This window comes from Candoia aspera, chromosome 4 (genome assembly GCF_035149785.1).
Source record: "Candoia aspera isolate rCanAsp1 chromosome 4, rCanAsp1.hap2, whole genome shotgun sequence".
Lineage (NCBI taxonomy): Eukaryota > Metazoa > Chordata > Lepidosauria > Squamata > Boidae > Candoia > Candoia aspera.
The window spans coordinates 90,610,204-90,629,775 of record NC_086156.1 but is presented as its reverse complement, the minus strand read 5'-3'; the positions used below and the strand labels follow the sequence as shown (position 1 = coordinate 90,629,775).

At 43.8% G+C, this 19,572-nt stretch overlaps 3 protein-coding genes across 3 annotated transcripts; all 3 read right to left on the bottom strand.

The window, feature by feature from the left end:
• Positions 1 to 166: 166 nt before the first annotated feature.
• Positions 167 to 1,117, bottom strand: LOC134496557 (olfactory receptor 4D9-like). The gene has a single exon (XM_063302279.1). It carries the CDS (start codon positions 1,115 to 1,117, stop codon positions 167 to 169), a length of 951 nt encoding a protein of 316 aa, XP_063158349.1.
• Positions 1,118 to 8,539: 7,422 nt separating this feature from the next.
• LOC134496556 (olfactory receptor 4D9-like) lies at positions 8,540 to 9,487 on the bottom strand. Its single transcript, XM_063302278.1, has one exon. The coding sequence runs from the start codon at positions 9,485 to 9,487 to the stop codon at positions 8,540 to 8,542; it is 948 nt and encodes a 315-aa protein (XP_063158348.1).
• Positions 9,488 to 18,400: 8,913 nt separating this feature from the next.
• On the bottom strand, positions 18,401 to 19,345 carry LOC134496555 (olfactory receptor 6M1-like). The gene has a single exon (XM_063302277.1). The coding sequence runs from the start codon at positions 19,343 to 19,345 to the stop codon at positions 18,401 to 18,403; it is 945 nt and encodes a 314-aa protein (XP_063158347.1).
• Positions 19,346 to 19,572: the final 227 nt, after the last annotated feature.

Below are 19,572 nucleotides of genomic sequence, written 5' to 3'. Positions count from 1 at the left end.
GTTCTGAGTTGTTGAACTTGCCTAATACAGTAAGTGAGACATTTGTCCAAAAGCATAGCAAAATATGGTGAGCAAGATTTCACATTCTTCTACTTGTATGTTATCAATATAAAAAGCTCTGCCACTGGGTAGGGGACTGATGTTTGAATTATCCAGCATGTGTCTCTCAAACAGAATGTGATGCTTCTGTCTTTTTAGAAAGACAGCATTTTCTCATGAGCTTCTTAATGGTGAGTTTCATCTCCTTGTTCCGAAGAGTGAAGATCACAGAATTCAGCATTGGTGTCAAAAGACTATAGAGGACGGAAGCAATCTTATCGGCTGGAAATACCTTGAAGGGGCGGTCATAAATGAACATCCCTGGAACAAAATTTAAACTCATCACTATGATCTGGGCAGCACAGGTGGAAAGGGCATTGTGTTTCCCTTCAGTGATGTGCCTCCGAATCTTTACCAAGATGCTGGTATATGACACAAGCAAAATGAAGTAGATTAAGGTCAGGAGAAGCCCACTATTACAAACCATTAGAAGCTCAGTTGTGTATGTATCAGCACATGCCAGTTTGATGAGCTGAGGAATGTCACAGTAGAAATTGTCCAAAATGTTGGATTTGCAGAAGGGGAGCTGAAGGAGGATTCCAACCTGGATAATGGAGTGAGCAAAGCCACCCAGCCATGCTCCCCCGACCAATCCTATGCAAATTCCTTTCTTCATGATAATTAAATATTGCAGTGGCTTGCAAATTGCAATATACCTGTCAACGGCCATTGCAACAAGTAAGAAGACCACTGTGCCCCCTGTTAAATGAATGAAGAAAATCTGTGTAATGCACCAGTTGTAGGAGATCGTATGAGTGTGGGAGAAGAGATCCCACAACATTTTGAGTGATGTGACCGATGATTCACTGATGTCTACAACAGCCAAGTTAGCAAGCAGGAAATACATTGGTGTATGCAGCACAGGTGTGAGGAACACCGTGATTATAATGGTGAGATTCCCAAGCCAAGTTGTGCTATAGATGGCAAAGAAAAGGAGAAAGAGAAGCGACTGCACTCTAGGATTAGGAGAGAAGCCTAGGAGAATAAACTCTGCTACTGCTGTCTTGTTGTTCTCCATTTAAAATCTGGTTAATAGGTTTAAGAATTTTCCCCCTAGAATAATTAAAAAAACATTTTAAGTCATGTCACTGACTTCTTCCTATAACAATTCGCAACAATGTCCATTATAATACACATTATACATTAAAAGCTTTTTTTCCCCTTGAAATCAAGTCAAATGCTATCAACTTTCCTTACTTTGCACTTTTCATGGGTATAGAAATCATACTTTTAAATTGTAGAATAAAATAAATCGGTTTTTTTTGCCAGAGAAGCCTCATAAAAGGTGTATAATATTAGCTTCTAGAAGCTAATCATCTACCTTTAATATAATTTACATGTATATATTAATGCATTTTTTTTAATTTTTTTAAAAAATATTTATTTACAGGTCTTACAGGCTACTCCAATCAAAATGTCTGTGGGTAGCATACCACTTTCCAAATCTGTAACTTGGGTGAAAAACAGACAAGAGAAATAGACAGCTTAGATATGATGTACCCTATTCAATAATATAATAAAGATAAAAATCATATATGTCTGATACTACCTAAACTGAATTCAGTCTTGAACTTAATAAGACCCTGAAAGGAATAGTTCAAGAGAAGCCTTTTCATACCTACAGGAGAATGATTGAAGCAGCTCTATTTTCAACATGGTATGTCTTCCACAGTATATTAGTTTTTATTATGAATACACCACTTCATCTAGAAAGTATTCTATTCATCTAAAAGGAACAGATATCATTTCAACTGTGCACACAATTGTTGATATTAAGTACAACAGTGTCAGACAACTCAAAACCTGTGCATCAAATTTCACTGAGCATGTCTTACCTTCATAAATAGGTAGAAATGAACACTGAAAATTAGCAAAAGAAAACAAAATCTCATTGTTCCAATTTTAGTAAGCAAATGTATTGCTAAGGTTAGGGTTATACTACTCAGAGATTTACCAATACCTTCTTTATTTTCTTTGAATAAACACACGTTTAGTCATACTTCCTCTCAAACCTTAGAAATGTTAACAGACAAAATGTACAATGTTTGACATCAGAATTATGTGTATCCTAGCATTAAAAAAGTGGCAAAGGACTCACATCCAAAGGGAGCTGTGGAATTGCGCTCAGAGTAATTTGTATTCCTACATCTGCCAATCATCAGGAGGTTATAAGGAAACATGAACACGTTAACTCAGTAATTAGGGACTCAAAACACAACAGAGGTCATTAAAATGCTGAGTTGATCTTGTTGTTGTTGATAGTTGCTGTCAAGTTGTTTATAACTCATGGCGACCCTCTGTATAACGGAACGAAATGCTGTTCGGTCTTGCGCCATATGCCTGACCCTTCCAATGTTTGAATCCATTGTTCCTGTAATTGTACCAATTCATTGTATGCTGGGTAGATAGGCAGACACACACAGACTCTTGAATCCACCACTAACTAGGCTGGTGTCTCTCTTATGAACAGATGCGATACATGACTGTACGACGACTTGCATAAAACAACTATGAATCTTGTGAATAGGACATTTCTCTACTGGAACTGATATAGGCATATCAAGCATATTTTTGTCTCCTGGGTAGATAGGCAGATGGATAGGCATCTGTTCATAAGAGAGACACCAACCTAGTTAGTTGCTGAATTCAAGAGTCTGTGTTCCACAATTTTGGTGTCATGCAGAGCTGATGACCAGGCTCCTGACAGCAGGGAGGTCTTTAGCAGGGCTGCTCCTGAAAACTTAATGTCCAGATGAGTTCACCACACGAGAGGAGATTCCTCTGGCACAATGTGGTTAAAATGTTGATTAGGACAATGGTTGGCATCTAGTAAAGGTATTTGCATCATCTGATTTCAGTATTGTATAAAGGTTAGAAATGAACTGAAACTCATTTTTCATGAATTATTTTGATTTGATCAGATTGTCATCCCTCACATCGCTTGAAATTCTTCTATTCATATCCAGATCCCCATCATCCTCATCATCTCCATCATCGTCATCATCATCATCATCATTTCTTTTACAGGAACTTGCTGCCTAGTCTAGAAGCATCTGCACAACGTAGTTTTTCTACAGGTTATTGTAATTGCAGAAACATGTGAGAAAATTATGCATAAACCTCATAGCACATTGGTTTCTCCATTACAGCCACATGTCTCTCTAGAGGGACAAGAATATACTGTACACAGGGGGTAAGAGAAAGCACAGCTTGCTTCAGGTCTATACAGACAGGAGAGGCTCATACAGGAACTCCAACACTTTCCTTCAACCCGTTCTTTGCAAATCTGATGGCACTGGGCCACTTTTGGGTGATAGTGAAGGAGCAGCATGGGGAAACAAACAAACAAACAAAACAGAAGGATCTAGTAAGGCAGGAGCTGACATTTCTGCTGCTACTACATTACCTCCTCTTTTTCCTCTATTGCCACTTCCAGTCAGTTGTTTCTTAAGCAGCAACAGCAGCAGCAGCAGCTAGTACAGTACTGCCCTTTCTGCTCCCTTTCTCTTCCTTTTCTAATAGGTTTGATCGACTTCAGACAGAATAGAATGGGGTCAGACTATATGGTAGAAGCAGAGCTCTTGCAGGCTGTGTAGCTTGCCCAGAGTTCATTGCTGGCCACTTTCTTCTTCTTATCTTGAGCTCCCATGATGCTCAGGTAAGTGGCATGGTAGAGAAGAACCGGTCATGTGACTTGCCTTCTTTTTCTCCTGCTCAGCTTTATTTGTTGCAGCCTGGTGTGTCTGAACATCTGAGCTCTCTTCAATATGTTTGTGAGACTCAGCTGCATACTTCCATCCTGTACTGGACCAAAGATGCTGTGGAAACCTTGATTTGATATTATGAGGCATTGAATGGGAAGAAACAATGCTTGGAGGTTTGAGCTGCTACTTATCCAGGAACCATCTGCTTCCCTATTAGTTCTGGTGGTGATTCTGGTTGGATAGTACTCTCCCTGGAGGAATAGGTATGTGACTTGTGGATTCTCCTAGATGTATGGTTCTGCCTTCTGCCTCCAAGTCACGCACCTACTCCTACTCAACAGGTGGAGACTGTGTCGGCAGTGACGGGGCCCGGCAGTGATGAGGCCCGGCAGTGATGGGACCCAGGGGAGACAGGGCTGGCAGCGACGGGACCCAGCGGTGATGAGACCTGGCAGCAAGAGGACCTGGAGGATATCAGCTGCACAATGGAAGCCGGCGGCATGGATGCAGACAACAGATTGGGCGCAATTACATCGACAGTGCAGGATAATTGGACTTAGCGAGTATCTAGTGCTCTGTAGAACTGGTCCGCGGGCACGAATGCTAATTTTAACAGCTGAATTCCCTGGGTTTTATCTCTGGCCATCTCCCCTTCCCCAACCTTTTTTAGTTACCAGCAGTTATCTTTTGCCTTGTGAAGATTCCTTCAGGAGTATGGGGTACACGCTCCAGGCGTGAGAGGTGGGGAGAGAGTACGGGTTATTGGGCGAGAAAGACTGTATGGACACACTCACCCCCTGAGTGACAGACAGGGGGGTGAGGAGTAGTGGCTGGTGTGCCCCCTCCTGACCAGTGAGAGAAGCCAAGGGGGGGCACAGTGAATGAGTGGGTAGGCGATGGTGAGACCCTGACAATGCCAAGAGTGGGAGCTGGTGTGTTCAAAGGGCCCACCATCGCATTGTGATTGAGTGAATGTGAGGGTAGGAGTGAGTGTAGGCTTGGATGGAGGAATCTTTATTTTTAACCAGGAGTCTTCAGAGTCCAGGACTGGGGGCTAATGGACAATGAGACTCTGGGGACTGTAGGGAGAGGTTGAGGATTGATGTGGTGATGGGTCAGGGAAGATGCCCCGGTGTTTATTACTGGTGGCATGTTCTGGCCCTCCGTGTTCAAACCCAGACCCTGGTCAGAAGTCCCATGGAGGCCCTGGGCTTTGGCTACTGCTCTGCAATGCCAGGTCCATTAACAACAAGGCCCCCCTCATCAGTGACTTGATCATGGAGGAGGGGGCTGACCTGGCATGCATTACTGAAACATGGCTGGGCCTGAAAGGAGGTGTTCCTCTTTCAGAGATGTGTCCTGCTGGGTTTCAAGTATGGCACCAGCCGAGACCTCAGGGCAGGGGAGGAGGGGTGGCTGCTGTCATCCAGAAATCCCTTGTGGCGTTCAGGGGCTATGCTCCACAAGTGGCTGGGTGTGAGACCCTGTTTTTCAAGTTGGGTTCTCGGGAACAGTTGGGGGTGTTGCTAGTGTACCAGCCTCCTTGCTGCGTAGCAACCTCCCTGCCTGAGCTGCTGAATGCCATCTCGGGGTTGGCAGTGCAGTTCCCCAGGCTTATAGTTCTGGGGGACTTCAACCTGCCATCCATGGAGCAGGCCTCAGAGGCAGCTTGGGAGTTCATGACCACTATGGCAGCCATGGACCTGATTCAGATTATCCGAGACACAACTCAGGACAGTGGCCTCACCCCAGACTTAGTTTTCTTCTCGGAGCAATGGCAGTGTGATCTGATGGGAGAAGTACATCTCCCCCCTTTGTCATGGTCAGATCATGCTCTGGTGAGCCTGAGATTCTCCTATGCCACCCCCCTCCACACCTCCTATTCGATTGGTCCGTCCCTGGAGACTAATGGACCCAGCAGGGTTTCAGAAAGAGCTGGGGGTTATACCTGAGGATCTGCTGCATGGTCCAGTGGAGGACCTGGTGGCAACCTGGAATATGGAAGAGGCTACAGCCTTGGACCAGATCACCCCTGTGTGGCCTCTCTCATCCCATCAGACCTGATACTCCCCATGGTTGACGGAGTTGCTCAGGATTCTGAAGGGGATTAAGAGATGCCTAGAGTGCCACTGGAGGAAGACAAAGACTGAATCAGACCCAACACAAGCTAGAGCCGCTATTAAGGCCTACCTTGTGGTGGTCAGAGTGGCAAAACATCAGTATATCTCTGCTCTTATTGCATCCACAGAATGCCACCCAGCGGCCCTGTTTAAGATTACCTGTTCCCTTTTGGGGAAAGAGCATACAGAGATCTATCTAAAGGGCTGAGATCTATCTTCTGGGCATCTGCAGGATAAAATTGCTCAGATCCATTCCAAGTTGGACTCTGAGCATGAGGCAGTGTCTGGGGAGATGCCAGGGGATGTTCCTACTCTGTTATCTGGGAACAGTTTGAGCCTGTTGGGCCCAAGGAAGTGGAAGGGATCCTCTCGACTGTAAGTGCCACCACTTGTCAATTAGACCCATGCCCCTCCTGGCTATTGAAGACAGCTCGGGGGGGGGGGGGAATGTGGTTGGGTCCAAGCGATGGTAAAAATGTCCTTGAGAGAGGGAGTTCAGGGAGCCTTCAAGGAGGCACTGGTGTCCCCCCTCCTCAAGAAACCATCACTGGACCCTAGCATATTGGACAACTTTCGCCCAGTCTCCCGCCTCCCCTTTTTTGGGAAAGTGGTAGAGAAAGTGGTAGCACTGCAGTCCAGAGGATCCTGGATCTTTAGTGCTGGATGGGGTTGCACTGCCCCAGACAGATGCGGTGCATAACTTGGGGGTCCTCTTGGACTCACAACTCCTGCTCAAAGAGCAGGTGGCAGTCGTGGCCAGGAGGGCCTTGACTCAACTCCATGTTGTGTGCCAATTATGCCCTTTCCTGGACCGAGAGACCCTTCAAACAGTCACTCATGCCCTGGTCATCTCCCATATAGACTACTGTAATGTGCTCTACATGGGGCTACCCTTGAAGAGTATCCAGTAGCTTCAGCTGGTTCAGAATGCAGCCACGCGGACAAACTTGGGTGTTCCAAGATTTGCACACGTAACACCGTTGTTGCGTGAGCTGCACTGGGTCCCAGTTTGCTTCTGGGTCCAATTCAAAGTGTTGGTTTTTACCTTTAAACCCCTACATTGCATGGGACCAGGATATCTGAGGGACCATCTCATCCCTATTACATCGACCTGCCCCACCTGGTCATGCAGGGAGGGCATGTTATGGACCCCATCCATAAAGAATTCCATCTAGCAGGGTCTTGGAAGTGTGCCTTCTCTGCTGTAGCTCCTGCCCTTTGGAACATCCTTACCCCAGAGGTCAGACAGGCCGCCTCACTCCAGGACTTCCGAAAAAGACTAAAGACCTGGTTTTGTCAGCAGGCTTGGAATGGGAGGGGGAATAGTTATAGCTGGGGATGGCTAGTGCCCTAAGTGATTGTGAGGGACCTGTTGCTTTCACTGACTGATTAAAATCTCTTGTCACTTAGATTTTATTATATTCTAATACAATACATTTTATGAATAAAATTTGAAAATAGACAAAAAATAAATATTCTTATTTTATTGTGTTGCTGTATTGAAATGGTAATAAATTTTAACTGCATTTTATTGTAAACCGCCCAGAGTCCCCCATGAGGTGGAGATGGGTGGTTAATAAATCTATAAATAAATTTAAAAAATCTGCATGAGAGAACTTTATCTAAGTGAGATGGCAGCAACCACTGGTCTTCACAGTATCTCTCTCAGTCATGTGTTCACTTAGCAACCATTTTGCTGGAATTCATTGCAGTCATGAAATAGGGAGGGGCTCTATTGAATTTAACCGTTGTGCAAACAGTCAATATAGTAGTTAATATGACTAATGAAGATCATGTTATTATTTGATAATGTCCTCTTTCAGGAATAAATGTCTTTAAAATACTTGTTTATGAAGTAAGGTGTACAATATTTGGTCCCGATTTATACATGCTATCTCTACACCTAATGTCTTACATTTAGAAAGTGGAGTCTGAATATCTCAGTCAAAGGCTAAACATGGTCCTTGACCTGCATGAGAATCATACATCTCTGTCAAACTTACATACATACATACATGCATGCATGCATACATGCATACATACTCATTCATTCATTCATTCATTCATTCATTCATTCATTCATTCTCCAAAGGAGATATGAGATATAAGAAGACATAGAGAGATAGAGAGATAGAGACAGAGACAGCTAGAGAGATAGTTGAACAAAGATATCCTATAGGTAATCCCATGGCTAAAACAAGCACAAGTAAATACAGTACCTTGCTTGTACCACTTTATGCTAGTTGGTATCCAATGGGTACTGTGTAAAGCTTATCAAACAGTTGCACAATTTATGTCATAATGGTGACAAAATATCTCTGAAGAGCAATACATTTTATGAATAAAATTTGAAAATAGACGAAAAATAAAGAGCAACAATATCTTACCAAAAAAAAAAAAAAACACCAGCCAGTACATTTGGCTTGCTCAGGGCTACATCCTCTTGAAGCAAAGCAAATGTGTGATCTGAGTTGTTGAACTTGCCTAATAAGTTAGTCATTTCCATGTTTCTGATGTGGAAGAATTCATGAAAAGTGAATAGTCTATTGTTTTATTGGACTCCATATTTTATGTTTATTAAATAGAGCTCTATGTATAGTAATAGATGTACTGTTTCTATTTTGATTGAATTGCTTTGGATGATGACATTCTTCCAATCAATTTTCTGATACTCTTTTTCATTTCTGTATTTCTCAGGGTAAAAATTATTGGGTTTAGCACCGGAGTGATAGCAGTATACAAAAGAGAAATGATTTTGTCTCCCGGAGATATTTGGAAAGGGCGGTCATAAATGAGCATGGCTGGAATAAAATGTAAGCTCATGACTATGATTTGTGCCAAACACGTAGAGAGAGCTTTGTGCTTTCCTTCAGTGACATGCATTCTAATCTTCACCAGAAGGATGGTATATGACCCAAGTAAGATGCAGAAAATCAGTGTGAGTAGCAGCCCACTATTACAAGCCATCAACAACTCTATAATGTAGGTATCAGTACAAGCCAGTTTGATGACCTGTGGAACATCACAGTAAAAGTTGTCTAATATGTTGGGGCCACAAAAGGGTAGCTGAATGATTAAGGCTACCTGGACAATGGAATGAGCAAAACCACCCAGCCAAGCTCCTGCCACCAAACCAGTGCAAACCCCTGGATTCATAATGAGTAAATATTGCAATGGTTTGTAGATGGCTACATATCTGTCAACAGCCATTACAACTAGGAAGAAAACCACAGCACCTCCAGTGCAATGAAAAAAGAATACCTGGGTAATACACCAGTTGTAAGAGATGGAATTTGTATGAGTGATGAGGTCCCATAGCATTTTTAGTGCTGTAACTGTGCAGTCACTGATGTCTATCACAGCCAGATTCGCCAAGAAGAAGTACATGGGTGTGTGAAGGCTGTGTGTGGATATCACAGTCAAGATAATAGCAAGATTTCCAAGCCAGGTTATGCCATACAGAGTCAGAAAGATGGAAAAGAGGATGGACTGTGTCTTTGTACTCTGAGAAAAACCCAAAAGAACAAATTCAGTCACAGTAGTGTTAACCTTCTTCATAGCCATTTGGTCTTTCCAATACTGCTGTAAGAAAAATAATAATTGTAAGAGCATTTACTATGTTATTAAAGACACCAAGGAGATTTGGGGGGGGGGGGATTGCTATGATATCACTATCTCTATGCTTGCTTGCTTGCTAATACTCACATTAAACATTTTCAGTTCAATGTTCTATCCCCTGCAGAGTCACATTTTTATTAGCCAGTTGGAAATGCACATCACATGTTACATTCAAATCTATATGTTGATAATGATGAAATAAACTCATCAATAAAGATATATCATATAATGAAACAAAAAGTAAGAACTGAAGTCATCGATTTATAAATATGCTTCTCAAATCCTGTATAGTTGCTTTATTGTAGTGAATGACTATTCCATTTGCAGACAGCAATAAATTGGGTAGAAACAATACTGACAGTAAAAATTCTAAGGACTTTTTTTTTTACAACTGCATTGTAAAATATCACTTCATTAATAATAACAAACTAAAAGGATTGCAATGCAAGCAAAGAAAGTTGGACAAATAATCTGATTTTTAATTGATCTAGGATTCTTTGAGATGATGCTTTGAAAATTAGAACAGGGACACAGTTTCTGGGTCCTACTAGATCCCCATTTTCTGGCTGAATTAAATGCCTTCTTCCCAAATTGTTGTTTATTCCAGTATACTGCTAATGCTTTTATGCTGACCACATAGTTCCTTATGCTGCCTCTTAAGGCAAGGTTAGCAATAGTCCTCTTCAATGTATATACAAATAGTAAAGGAACACCTGTTTTCCAATAGCATTGTGAAACCAAATATTGAGAGTCTGGATCCTTGTATTCCTTTTCACTGGTCCTTCCTTCCTTCCTTCCTTCCTTCCTTCCTTCCTTCCTTCCTTCCTTCCTTCCTTCCTTCCTTCCTTCCTTCCTTCCTTCCTTCCTTCCTTCCTTCCTTCCTTCCTCCCTTCCCTTCCCTTCCCTTCCCTTCCCTTCCCTTCCCTTCCCTTCCCTTCCCTTCCCTTCCACTTAGAATGTACAGTATAGGTCTCCACAATACACAATCAAGTGCTTGATGCCATAAATGTGAAGAGCTGGAGGTTAGGCCACAAAGGAACTTATTAAGAAACATGCATATAATTAAGGTTGTCTTTCCTTAATATAATGCACAAGTATTCTCAAGTGTCAGAGAAAACAACTGATTGTCAGTGAATCTTCAGAGTTATTCTGCCTGGAGATTTTGTAGAGATTGATTAATTATTCCCCCCCCCTCCATAACTCAGGGATGCATTAAGGTTGCCAGGACTGCTTCTGCAATTCATTTGAATAGTAGCGTGTGTGTGTGGATGGGTGGGGGGAATCTCCTTGCTAAATATTAGAGAATTAAAGCTTATGAGGGAGGTTTTGTACCCATGAAGGAAAGTTTCCTATCCATTAAAGTTGTTTTAGTTGCCCGAAAGAGGACACTGGACTACTGAGTTCACTGTGTTCCAGTCAGTCAAGCCCACTTTTCTTGTGGCATTTCTTTCCATTCTTTCCTCTCACAAAACGAAGAACATTTTAGAAATCTAAAATACCTCATTACAAAATTATACTATCATAAATCTGTGTTAAGATATGACATGAGTCTTAAGAGTTTTGAAAGATGGGAATCATTCAGTTTATTATTATTGTTTGCCTTTGTTTTAGTCAAAGGCAGATTACAAGCAATTGCCAACAAAGATACACCATAAAATTTGATAGATAGGGTTAGATAACTTTTCTTTTCAGCTCTAATGAGCTATGTGTGTTCAAGCATCCTTTTCATAGAGCAGAGGAAACATTTTACTCGAAGCATCTCCATCTTGATGGTCAAAAGTTGGAGCCAATTTAGTCTTCATCTTACCGTGATGTTTTTCCTGGAAAGATTATAGATACACAAATATCTACAGTATCTCTATAGAGGCACTTTTAGATGTGAATCACACATTTTCTTCTTTTGTGACACTCTCAGATATTGAATGCACCAATTTTTAATGAGTTTTCAGATTTTTTTCAAGAAGGTCAAAGAGGAAGATCACAAATTCAGTGGACTACAATTAATATTCAGAACCACCTGAATACATTGAATATATACAACTACCTGAGTGCCTAGTTAAAATTAAATGAATTCAATGCCAGTTGTTGTGGTAATGGCAGGCAACCTGAATGGTTTATAAGGGGACTGGACAGGTCCATGGAAGATCAAGCTATCAATCTCATGGATACTGATGGATGTTTACTATCTCCTGAATTATAGAAGCAGGTCTTAAATGATGGTGAAAGGGCCTGATGACCTTTAGTCAAGGCTTGTGGGCTTTCCAACTGGCCACTATGTGCACTGAATGCTGGACTAGATGGACCTTTAGCATCATCCAACAAAGGTTTTTTATATGCCTTTATAAAATCAAGTATTGGCATAAGAAAGCCACCCTACCTCCAACTCCCTGGTTAACATGGCAGCAGCAGCAGGGTAGAGTGATTGACAATAACTCTGAAGAAGGACTCCGCAAGTCAGACATTGTGCTCCAAAGACTCTCTACTATTGGGTATTCTTGTGCTGTCTCATGTTTTAAGTTCAGTTCTTCATTTAAAAAAGATCTATCTACAGAGCAAGGTCACTTCATTAAAAAAGATATATCTATAGAGTAAGGCATATGACACAGGACAGAGTTTATCTAAAACAGCTGCCCAATATTTTATTCTGCAGAAGGATTCTCCAATGTGAGACTTTAGACCCATCCTGGACTATCTACCAATCATTTTCTATCTATGGCATTTTGCATTATTGAGAAAATGGCAGAAGAGCTTTTTAGAACAGAGTTTTTTTTTTCAAAGTGAGGAATGGGGTACAGCTGGCATCAGAACTACTTGTGGTAAGTAGATGGCAGTGGCAGCCACTGCTTGCCAGAAAAATGAGTCAAATGCTATTGAATAATCCCTGCTGAGTTATATCAGTTCTGTGTGATCTCATGTCTTGTAAAAATATAGACTGAATAAATAAATAAATAATAAAAGCTAGCCCTCCAAACACATGTCATTAAGTACATGTGAAATAGACCATTCTGTAATGATTGCCTAAACCCAAATACTCAGTCTCACAAGCTCGGGCTTAAAGATAACTGATTTATTAAAGGAATAGTATGCAAATACAGAGAAAGCTGAGAATGAGCAAAAGCGCGCCAAATACAAACTTAAAAGCCTTGCTTGTGGGCAGGTCCCGCCCAGTCGCCCGTCAGGACGCTCCCCCTCCCAGGTGCTGAATGCCGTTAGATGCGCCTGGGAAAGTAACCTTGAACAGGAGCGCAAACCCAAACATGCATTCCAAGCCCTCAAAACAAGGGAGGGCAACAGAATGGAAAAACCCCGGGTGAAGAGATACGGAACAGAGAATGACATGTGAAATGTTACAATGTTAACCAGACATTAGAATGTGAACATGACATATTGCCCCTCCAAAAGAAATTAGGGAGCCGGTTTGTCAGGATAGGCAGAGTGAAATTGGGCGACGAGACGAGGAGAATGCACGTCTGGAGCAGCAACCCATTCAGGATGAGGGAAATGTTTCCAGCGGACGAGGTATTGTAGAGTAGAGCGCTGGCGTCTGGAATCGAGAATAGATGCCACCTCGAAGTGTTGCTGGTTGTCGATCATAAGGGGAGGTGGAGGAGTGGGTTGCGGGTGCCAACGGTCCGATGACAGGCAGGGTTTGAGTAAGCTGCAATGGAAAACAGGATGTAAACGTTTAAGGTTGTGAGGCAAATCGAGTTTAAATGTAACAGGGTTGAGCTGAGCAATAATTGAAAAAGGACCGACAAATTTAGGACCAAGTTTCTTAGAGGGTTGTGGGGACTTGATAAACTTAGTTGATAAGTAGACTTTATCCCCGACTGCAAAGGATGGTTCTGGGGAACGCTTTGCATCAGCATGGCGTTTATAGGCAGCTTGGGCATGTTGGAGGGCAAGTAGAATATTAGACCATGAGTCTTTGAGAGAGTCCGCCCAGCCAGCGAGGGTGGCGGGGAGCGGTTGAGGATGAGGAAGTTCAGGAATGGGAACAAAGTCGCGTCCAAAAACTGTTTTAAAAGGAACTTGACCAGTGGTTTGATGAATGGAATTGTTGTAAGCGACCTCAGCAAATGGGAGTAGATCGACCCAGTTGTCTTGCTGGTAGTTAACAAAAGCTCTGAGGTATTGCTCTAAGGTAGAATTAACAGCCTCTGTAGATCCGTCCGTTTCTGGATGCCAAGCAGTAGAAAGTGATTGTTTCGTACCCAGAAGTTTCAAAAATGCGCGCCAAAATTGTGACGTAAATTGTGTGCCTCTGTCACTCACCAAACGGGCGGGGATACCGTGGAGACGGTACACGTGGATGAGGAAGAGGCGTGCCAGCTGTTGCGCGGTAGGGATAGAAGCGCAGGGGATAAAGTGGGCTTGTTTGGAGAAAAAGTCTTTGACGACCCAAATGACAGTTTTGCGTTGACTAGGGGGTAGATCAACGATAAAATCCATGGAGATATCTTGCCAAGGAACCGACGGAGTGGCTACGGGTTGAAGGAGACCCTGGGGTTTGCCCGGTTTGCGCTTTATCGCTGCACATACAGGGCACGCAGTGACATATTCTTTTAAGTCTTTGAGTAAAGTTGGCCACCAGAATTGCCGACGAACGAGGTGCAAAGTTTTCACGTAGCCGAAATGCCCAGCTAGCTTGTCATCGTGGCAGCGCTGGAGTATGGTTTTTCGCATAGCTGCGGGTACATAGAGACGATCGTTGCGCCAGGCAAGACCATCGGTGAAAGTTAACATGTGTCTGTTGGCTTGCAACCAAGTATCCGTTTTTAGGTGGGAGAGCAACTGTTGTTGCAATTCGGAGGGAATTGACAAGGGAGGTGAGCTGCTGGAAGGCGGAGCGGCCGGAGGCGGAGTCGAGTGTGCTCGAGTCTGGCTGCGAGTCACTGCTGCCAGACTTAATTGTTTGTCGGTCCAGACGGTGCCTTGGACCGTTGGCCCTGGGCCATCATCCTGGGGTCTGCGCGAGAGTGCATCAGCCAAAAAGTTTTTCTTGCCTGGTATAAATTTAAGCGTGAAGTCAAAGCGGCTGAAGAACTCAGCCCAGCGCAGCTGTTTTGGACTGAGCTTTCGGCTGGTGCTTAGAGCTTCCAGGTTTTTATGGTCAGTCCAGACTTCAAAAGGGTTGGAAGTACCTTCCAATAGGTGTCGCCACGTCTCTAAAGCTGTTTTTACAGCAAAAGCCTCCTTTTCCCAAACGTGCCAACGTCTCTCTGTTTCAGTGAATTTGCGAGAGAGGTAGGCACAGGGTTTTAAAGCGCCAGATTGGTCAGATTGTAACAAAATTGCGCCTATGGAAAAATCAGAAGCATCGACTTGTACCACGAAGGGTTGAGAGGGGTTTGGATGCTGTAAAATTGGTTCTGTGGTAAAAAGTTGTTTGAGCGTTTGAAACGCTTGCTGACAGGCTGGAGTCCATTTTAGGAGCGCGCCTGGGTTCTTTGAACGTCGCGTATCCCCCTGTCCTTTGGTTTTTAATAGTTCAGTAAGGGGGAGGGCGATTTCTGCAAAATTTTGGGCGAACGCCCGATAGAAATTAGAGAATCCAAGGAAACTTTGTAATTGTCTCCTGGTACGCGGAGGCTCCCATGCTACAATAGCTTCTACTTTTGCAGGGTCCATTTCAATGCCCTGAGCTGAAATTCGGTAGCCTAGGTAATCAATTTGTGATTGATGAAACGCACATTTTGACAGTTTTGCGTACAACTCTGCTTTTTCCAATTTAGCCAGTACCTGACGCACCAAGTGGATATGTTCTGACATGGTTTCTGTATAAATCAATACATCATCCAAATAGACTAGTACCCCCTTAAATAGGTGGTCATGCAAGACCTCATTGATTAACTGCATAAAAACCCCGGGTGCCCCAGATAAACCGAATGGTAAAACTTTATATTGGAAAGCCCCAAGAGGACAGTTGAACGCTGTTTTCCACTCATCCCCCTCTCTTATGCGAATGCGAAAGTAAGCTTCTCTCAAATCCAGTTTTGAGAAGATTTTACCTCTGGCCAGATGTGATAACATATCTTTGATCAGGGGCAAAGGATATTTATTTAATATTGAGACCGCATTGAGCCCGCGGAAATCGGTACAAAGCCTTAATGACCCATCCTTTTTTGGCCTGAATAGGACAGGCGCTCCTACCGGGGAATTAGCAGGCTCAATGAAACCCCTAGCCAGATTTTTGTCAATGAACTCCCTTAGCGTGGTAAGCTCTTTGGGAGACATGGGGTATATTTTTGGGTGAGGCAATTTTACATTTGGTAAAAACTCAATGGCACAGTCCGTTTTTCGGTGGGGTGGCAAGCGATCTGCTTCCTTTTCCCCAAATACTTCAGCAAAATCTTGGTACTGATTGGGTAGCCCCTCAAGAGGTTGAAGCGTTTGTACAGTGGTATACGCTACCCCTCCACCCTCCATGTCCTCCAATAGGTCCTTTTCGGGTACTTTGTAAAATCCATCCGCAAACGTCACAGTTCTATGCAGCCAGTTGATGAAAGGGTTTTGTTGCACAAACCAAGGCATCCCCAAAATCACCAGAGGACCCCCCACTGGAGCTACCACAAATGGCAGCTTTTCCTGATGGGAGCCCATCTGCAAGGCGACCAGTCCCGTGGAAAGATTAACTGCTTTCCCTCCCGCCATAGTTCCATCCAACTGGGTGAAAATCATGGGTCTTGGCAAAGGGAACGTGGGCAGTTCCAGAGCCGCTACGACATCAGGGTGCATTAGGGAACGGGAGCAACCCGAGTCTAGCATGGCCCACACTTCCACGGTTTTGGTTTGTGAGCCCAGCTTAAGTTTAACAGTCAGTGTGGGAAAGTTTCCACTCACCGAATCATGGTTACGCCCGGTTTCTTCCACCTGCCCTAGGGCGCCCTTCAGGGCAGGTGGTAGGCTTTTCCCGCCGGCTGCTCGAATTGCAACTCTTCCTCCTCTTCTCCGAAGGGTAGGTCGGGGGGGTCCAGTTCCGCGAGGGCTGCCTTCAGTTTTCGCGGTGGAGCAGGCGCAGGCGTCTTTATCGCGGGTTTCGTCTGTCGTTCCTCTGGACGGCGTCTCGGGCACGACGTGGCTCGATGCCCTTCTTTCCCACATCGGAGGCACTGACCCTTGGAGAACCGTTGCTCCCTCTCTTCTTCCCAGGTTTTCGGTTTGGGGCGGCTGGCAAGTCCAGATGCGCGCGCTCCTCTAGCGAGACGTGTTTGTCTAAGCTCTTTGGTATGGGCATAGGTTCGTAGGGCATTTTCTGCGCTTCCCGCCAACTGGATCCACCCATATAGCGTTTTGGGATCATCTCTGCCCAGAGCCCATCGAAGGATTTCGGGTTCAAGCCCCTGCTTGAACAATTCGATGATTGTTGGCTCAGACCAGTCTTCCACTTTTCCTGCCAAAGCTTTAAACTCCAACGCATATTTGGCAACTGAGAGGGACCCTTGGTAAAGTTTCCGCAGGTCATTTTTAGCCGTTTCTTGAGCTAGGGGGTCTTCGAAATGCTCTTTAAGTGCCCACAAAAATTCATCGAAGTCCTCTAACTCGGTTGCCTCAGCTTGGCATAGTTGCACATACCAATCCGCTGCCCTTCCTCTCAGCTTGTTGGCAATGAAATTGACCTTGCCGTGTTCAGACCGAAAGTTCCGACCCCAATCTTCCATATAATGCTTGGCATTCGTAATAAAGAAGGAGAGCGTTGCGGGATCCCCATCAAACTTCACTCCAAATGGTGGGAAGGTTCTTGCCGGCTCAGCTGGCTGTGGCGGTGCCGCGAATGACAGCGTGCGCCGAGCCCCCACAAGTGGTCGATCCCTAGGAGGTCTTGCCTCTCGCTCTCCCCTTTGAGGGGCTGATCGAGTCTTACTTCTCCCCCGGGTGGACAGGGTGCTGTGCCTGGGGTACTGTGACGGCTCTTCCTCCCAATCCTCCGGGGTGGGCTCTGCCTCTCTGGGCTGATCCTCTCTGGGTAGATCCTTGAGGATCGTCACTATTAAATCCATTTTATCTTCCAATGCCCTCATACGGGCCGGAGTGACCGGCTCCTCCGGGGGTTGGTTGGTTATCACCACCTTCGGTGACAGAGGGACTTCGTGCTCCCAGGCCAATTGGGGAGACCCCCTCCCCGTGGTTCTTTCCATAACAGATCTCTGTTCACTCCTGAGACTCTCCTGTATGGATGTCAACAGCTCGTCCAATTGGGTATCTCGCAACTCCCGACGTGCTGCTCTTTGCGCTCTCGAGGTTAGCGCTGGCCGGCTTTTGACCACCTCCCGCTCTTCTTCGCCTCCCTCACTTACGCGAAGTTGAGGTTCTGTCATCGCTAGCGTTCCCTCTTATCCAAGGATTGGATGGGGCCAGCGGAAAATGGAAAAAATGATTCTCAGCTTTATGTAATGATTGCCTAAACCCAAATACTCAGTCTCACAAGCTCGGGCTTAAAGATAACTGATTTATTAAAGGAATAGTATGCAAATACAGAGAAAGCTGAGAATGAGCAAAAGCGCGCCAAATACAAACTTAAAAGCCTTGCTTGTGGGCAGGTCCCGCCCAGTCGCCCGTCAGGACGCTCCCCCTCCCAGGTGCTGAATGCCGTTAGATGCGCCTGGGAAAGTAACCTTGAACAGGAGCGCAAACCCAAACATGCATTCCAAGCCCTCAAAACAAGGGAGGGCAACAGAATGGAAAAACCCCGGGTGAAGAGATACGGAACAGAGAATGACATGTGAAATGTTACAATGTTAACCAGACATTAGAATGTGAACATGACACATTCTCAGTCTTCTAATATGCTACTGTAATGTACTGAATTTTTCTTTTTTGTTTCTTGACCTTGTCTAAATTGTTCCTAAATTCTTCATTTCAATATTTACAAATCACTATACTCTTCTTTAGGACACTTCTTAGACCAACCTTCACTTTCTCATTCCTAAGACTATATATGAAAGGATTTAACATAGGAGTCACTATTGTGTTCAACACAGTGCCCATTTTGTTAAAATCAAGCACATTTCCTTTGGTGGGCCGGACATAAACAAATATAGAACTCCCATAATATAGAGTTACCACAGTGATGTGAGATACACAGGTTGAGAAGGCTTTCTGACGACCTTGTGCTGAAGGTATTCTCAGTACAACAATAGTAATATAAATATAAGATACAATTGTTATGAAAAGTGATCCCAAGAGTAATATACAAGAAGTCCCAAAATCAATCTTTTCAGCTAGTGATGTGTCACTACAGACCAGCTTGAGTAATGGTGCACTGTCACAGAAGAAATGATTAACAATATTTGGGCCACAGAATGGTAATCCAGCTGTCACAATGCTTGGAATTAGAATAATCAAGAAACCACCAACCCATGACCCTAATAAAAACTGGAAACAAGTCTTATTGTTCATAACCAATGCATAGCGCAGTGGGTAACAAACTGCAAGGTAACGGTCAAAGGACATGACTGCCAATATGAAAAATTCAGTTGATCCCATCAGAAAATAGAAGAATGACTGGGCAAGACAGCCCACAAAGGAGATTGTCTTCTTCCCTGTGATCATATTTATTAGCATTTTAGGCACTACAGTTGATGTGATCATGAGTTCGAGGAATGAGAGGTTACTCAAGAAAAAATACATGGGCATTTGAAGATGGTAATTAGCCACTACTAATATAATTAGTGTGAAATTTCCTGTGACAGTTAATGCATATACAAAGAAGAAAACAATGAAGATGACAATCTCAACTGAACGGCTGGTGTGAAATCCCAGGAGAATGAATTCAGATACAATAGTTTTATTCACTAGGTTCATATTTTGATGCATTTTATGCTATTCCTTAACAAATAATGCATTAAAATGGGAGAGAGGAAAAGGAGTGAGAGAGAGAGAGAGAAATGGCACTATTAGTCAGATCCACAATTGGCAAACCTATATAGATGAAGAATTGGGTAGATTAATAGACAATTGATGCATCAACCAAAGTTATTCACAAGGTTTCATATTCAGATTAATTACACCAGTGTATTACTTGAGACATT

Bases quoted from the DNA above. Each gene is read 5' to 3' on its own strand.
- LOC134496557 (XM_063302279.1), bottom strand. From the start codon at position 1,117: ATGGAGAACAACAAGACAGCAGTAGCAGAGTTTATTCTCCTAGGCTTC.
- LOC134496556 (XM_063302278.1), bottom strand. From the start codon at position 9,487: ATGGCTATGAAGAAGGTTAACACTACTGTGACTGAATTTGTTCTTTTG.
- LOC134496555 (XM_063302277.1), bottom strand. From the start codon at position 19,345: ATGAACCTAGTGAATAAAACTATTGTATCTGAATTCATTCTCCTGGGA.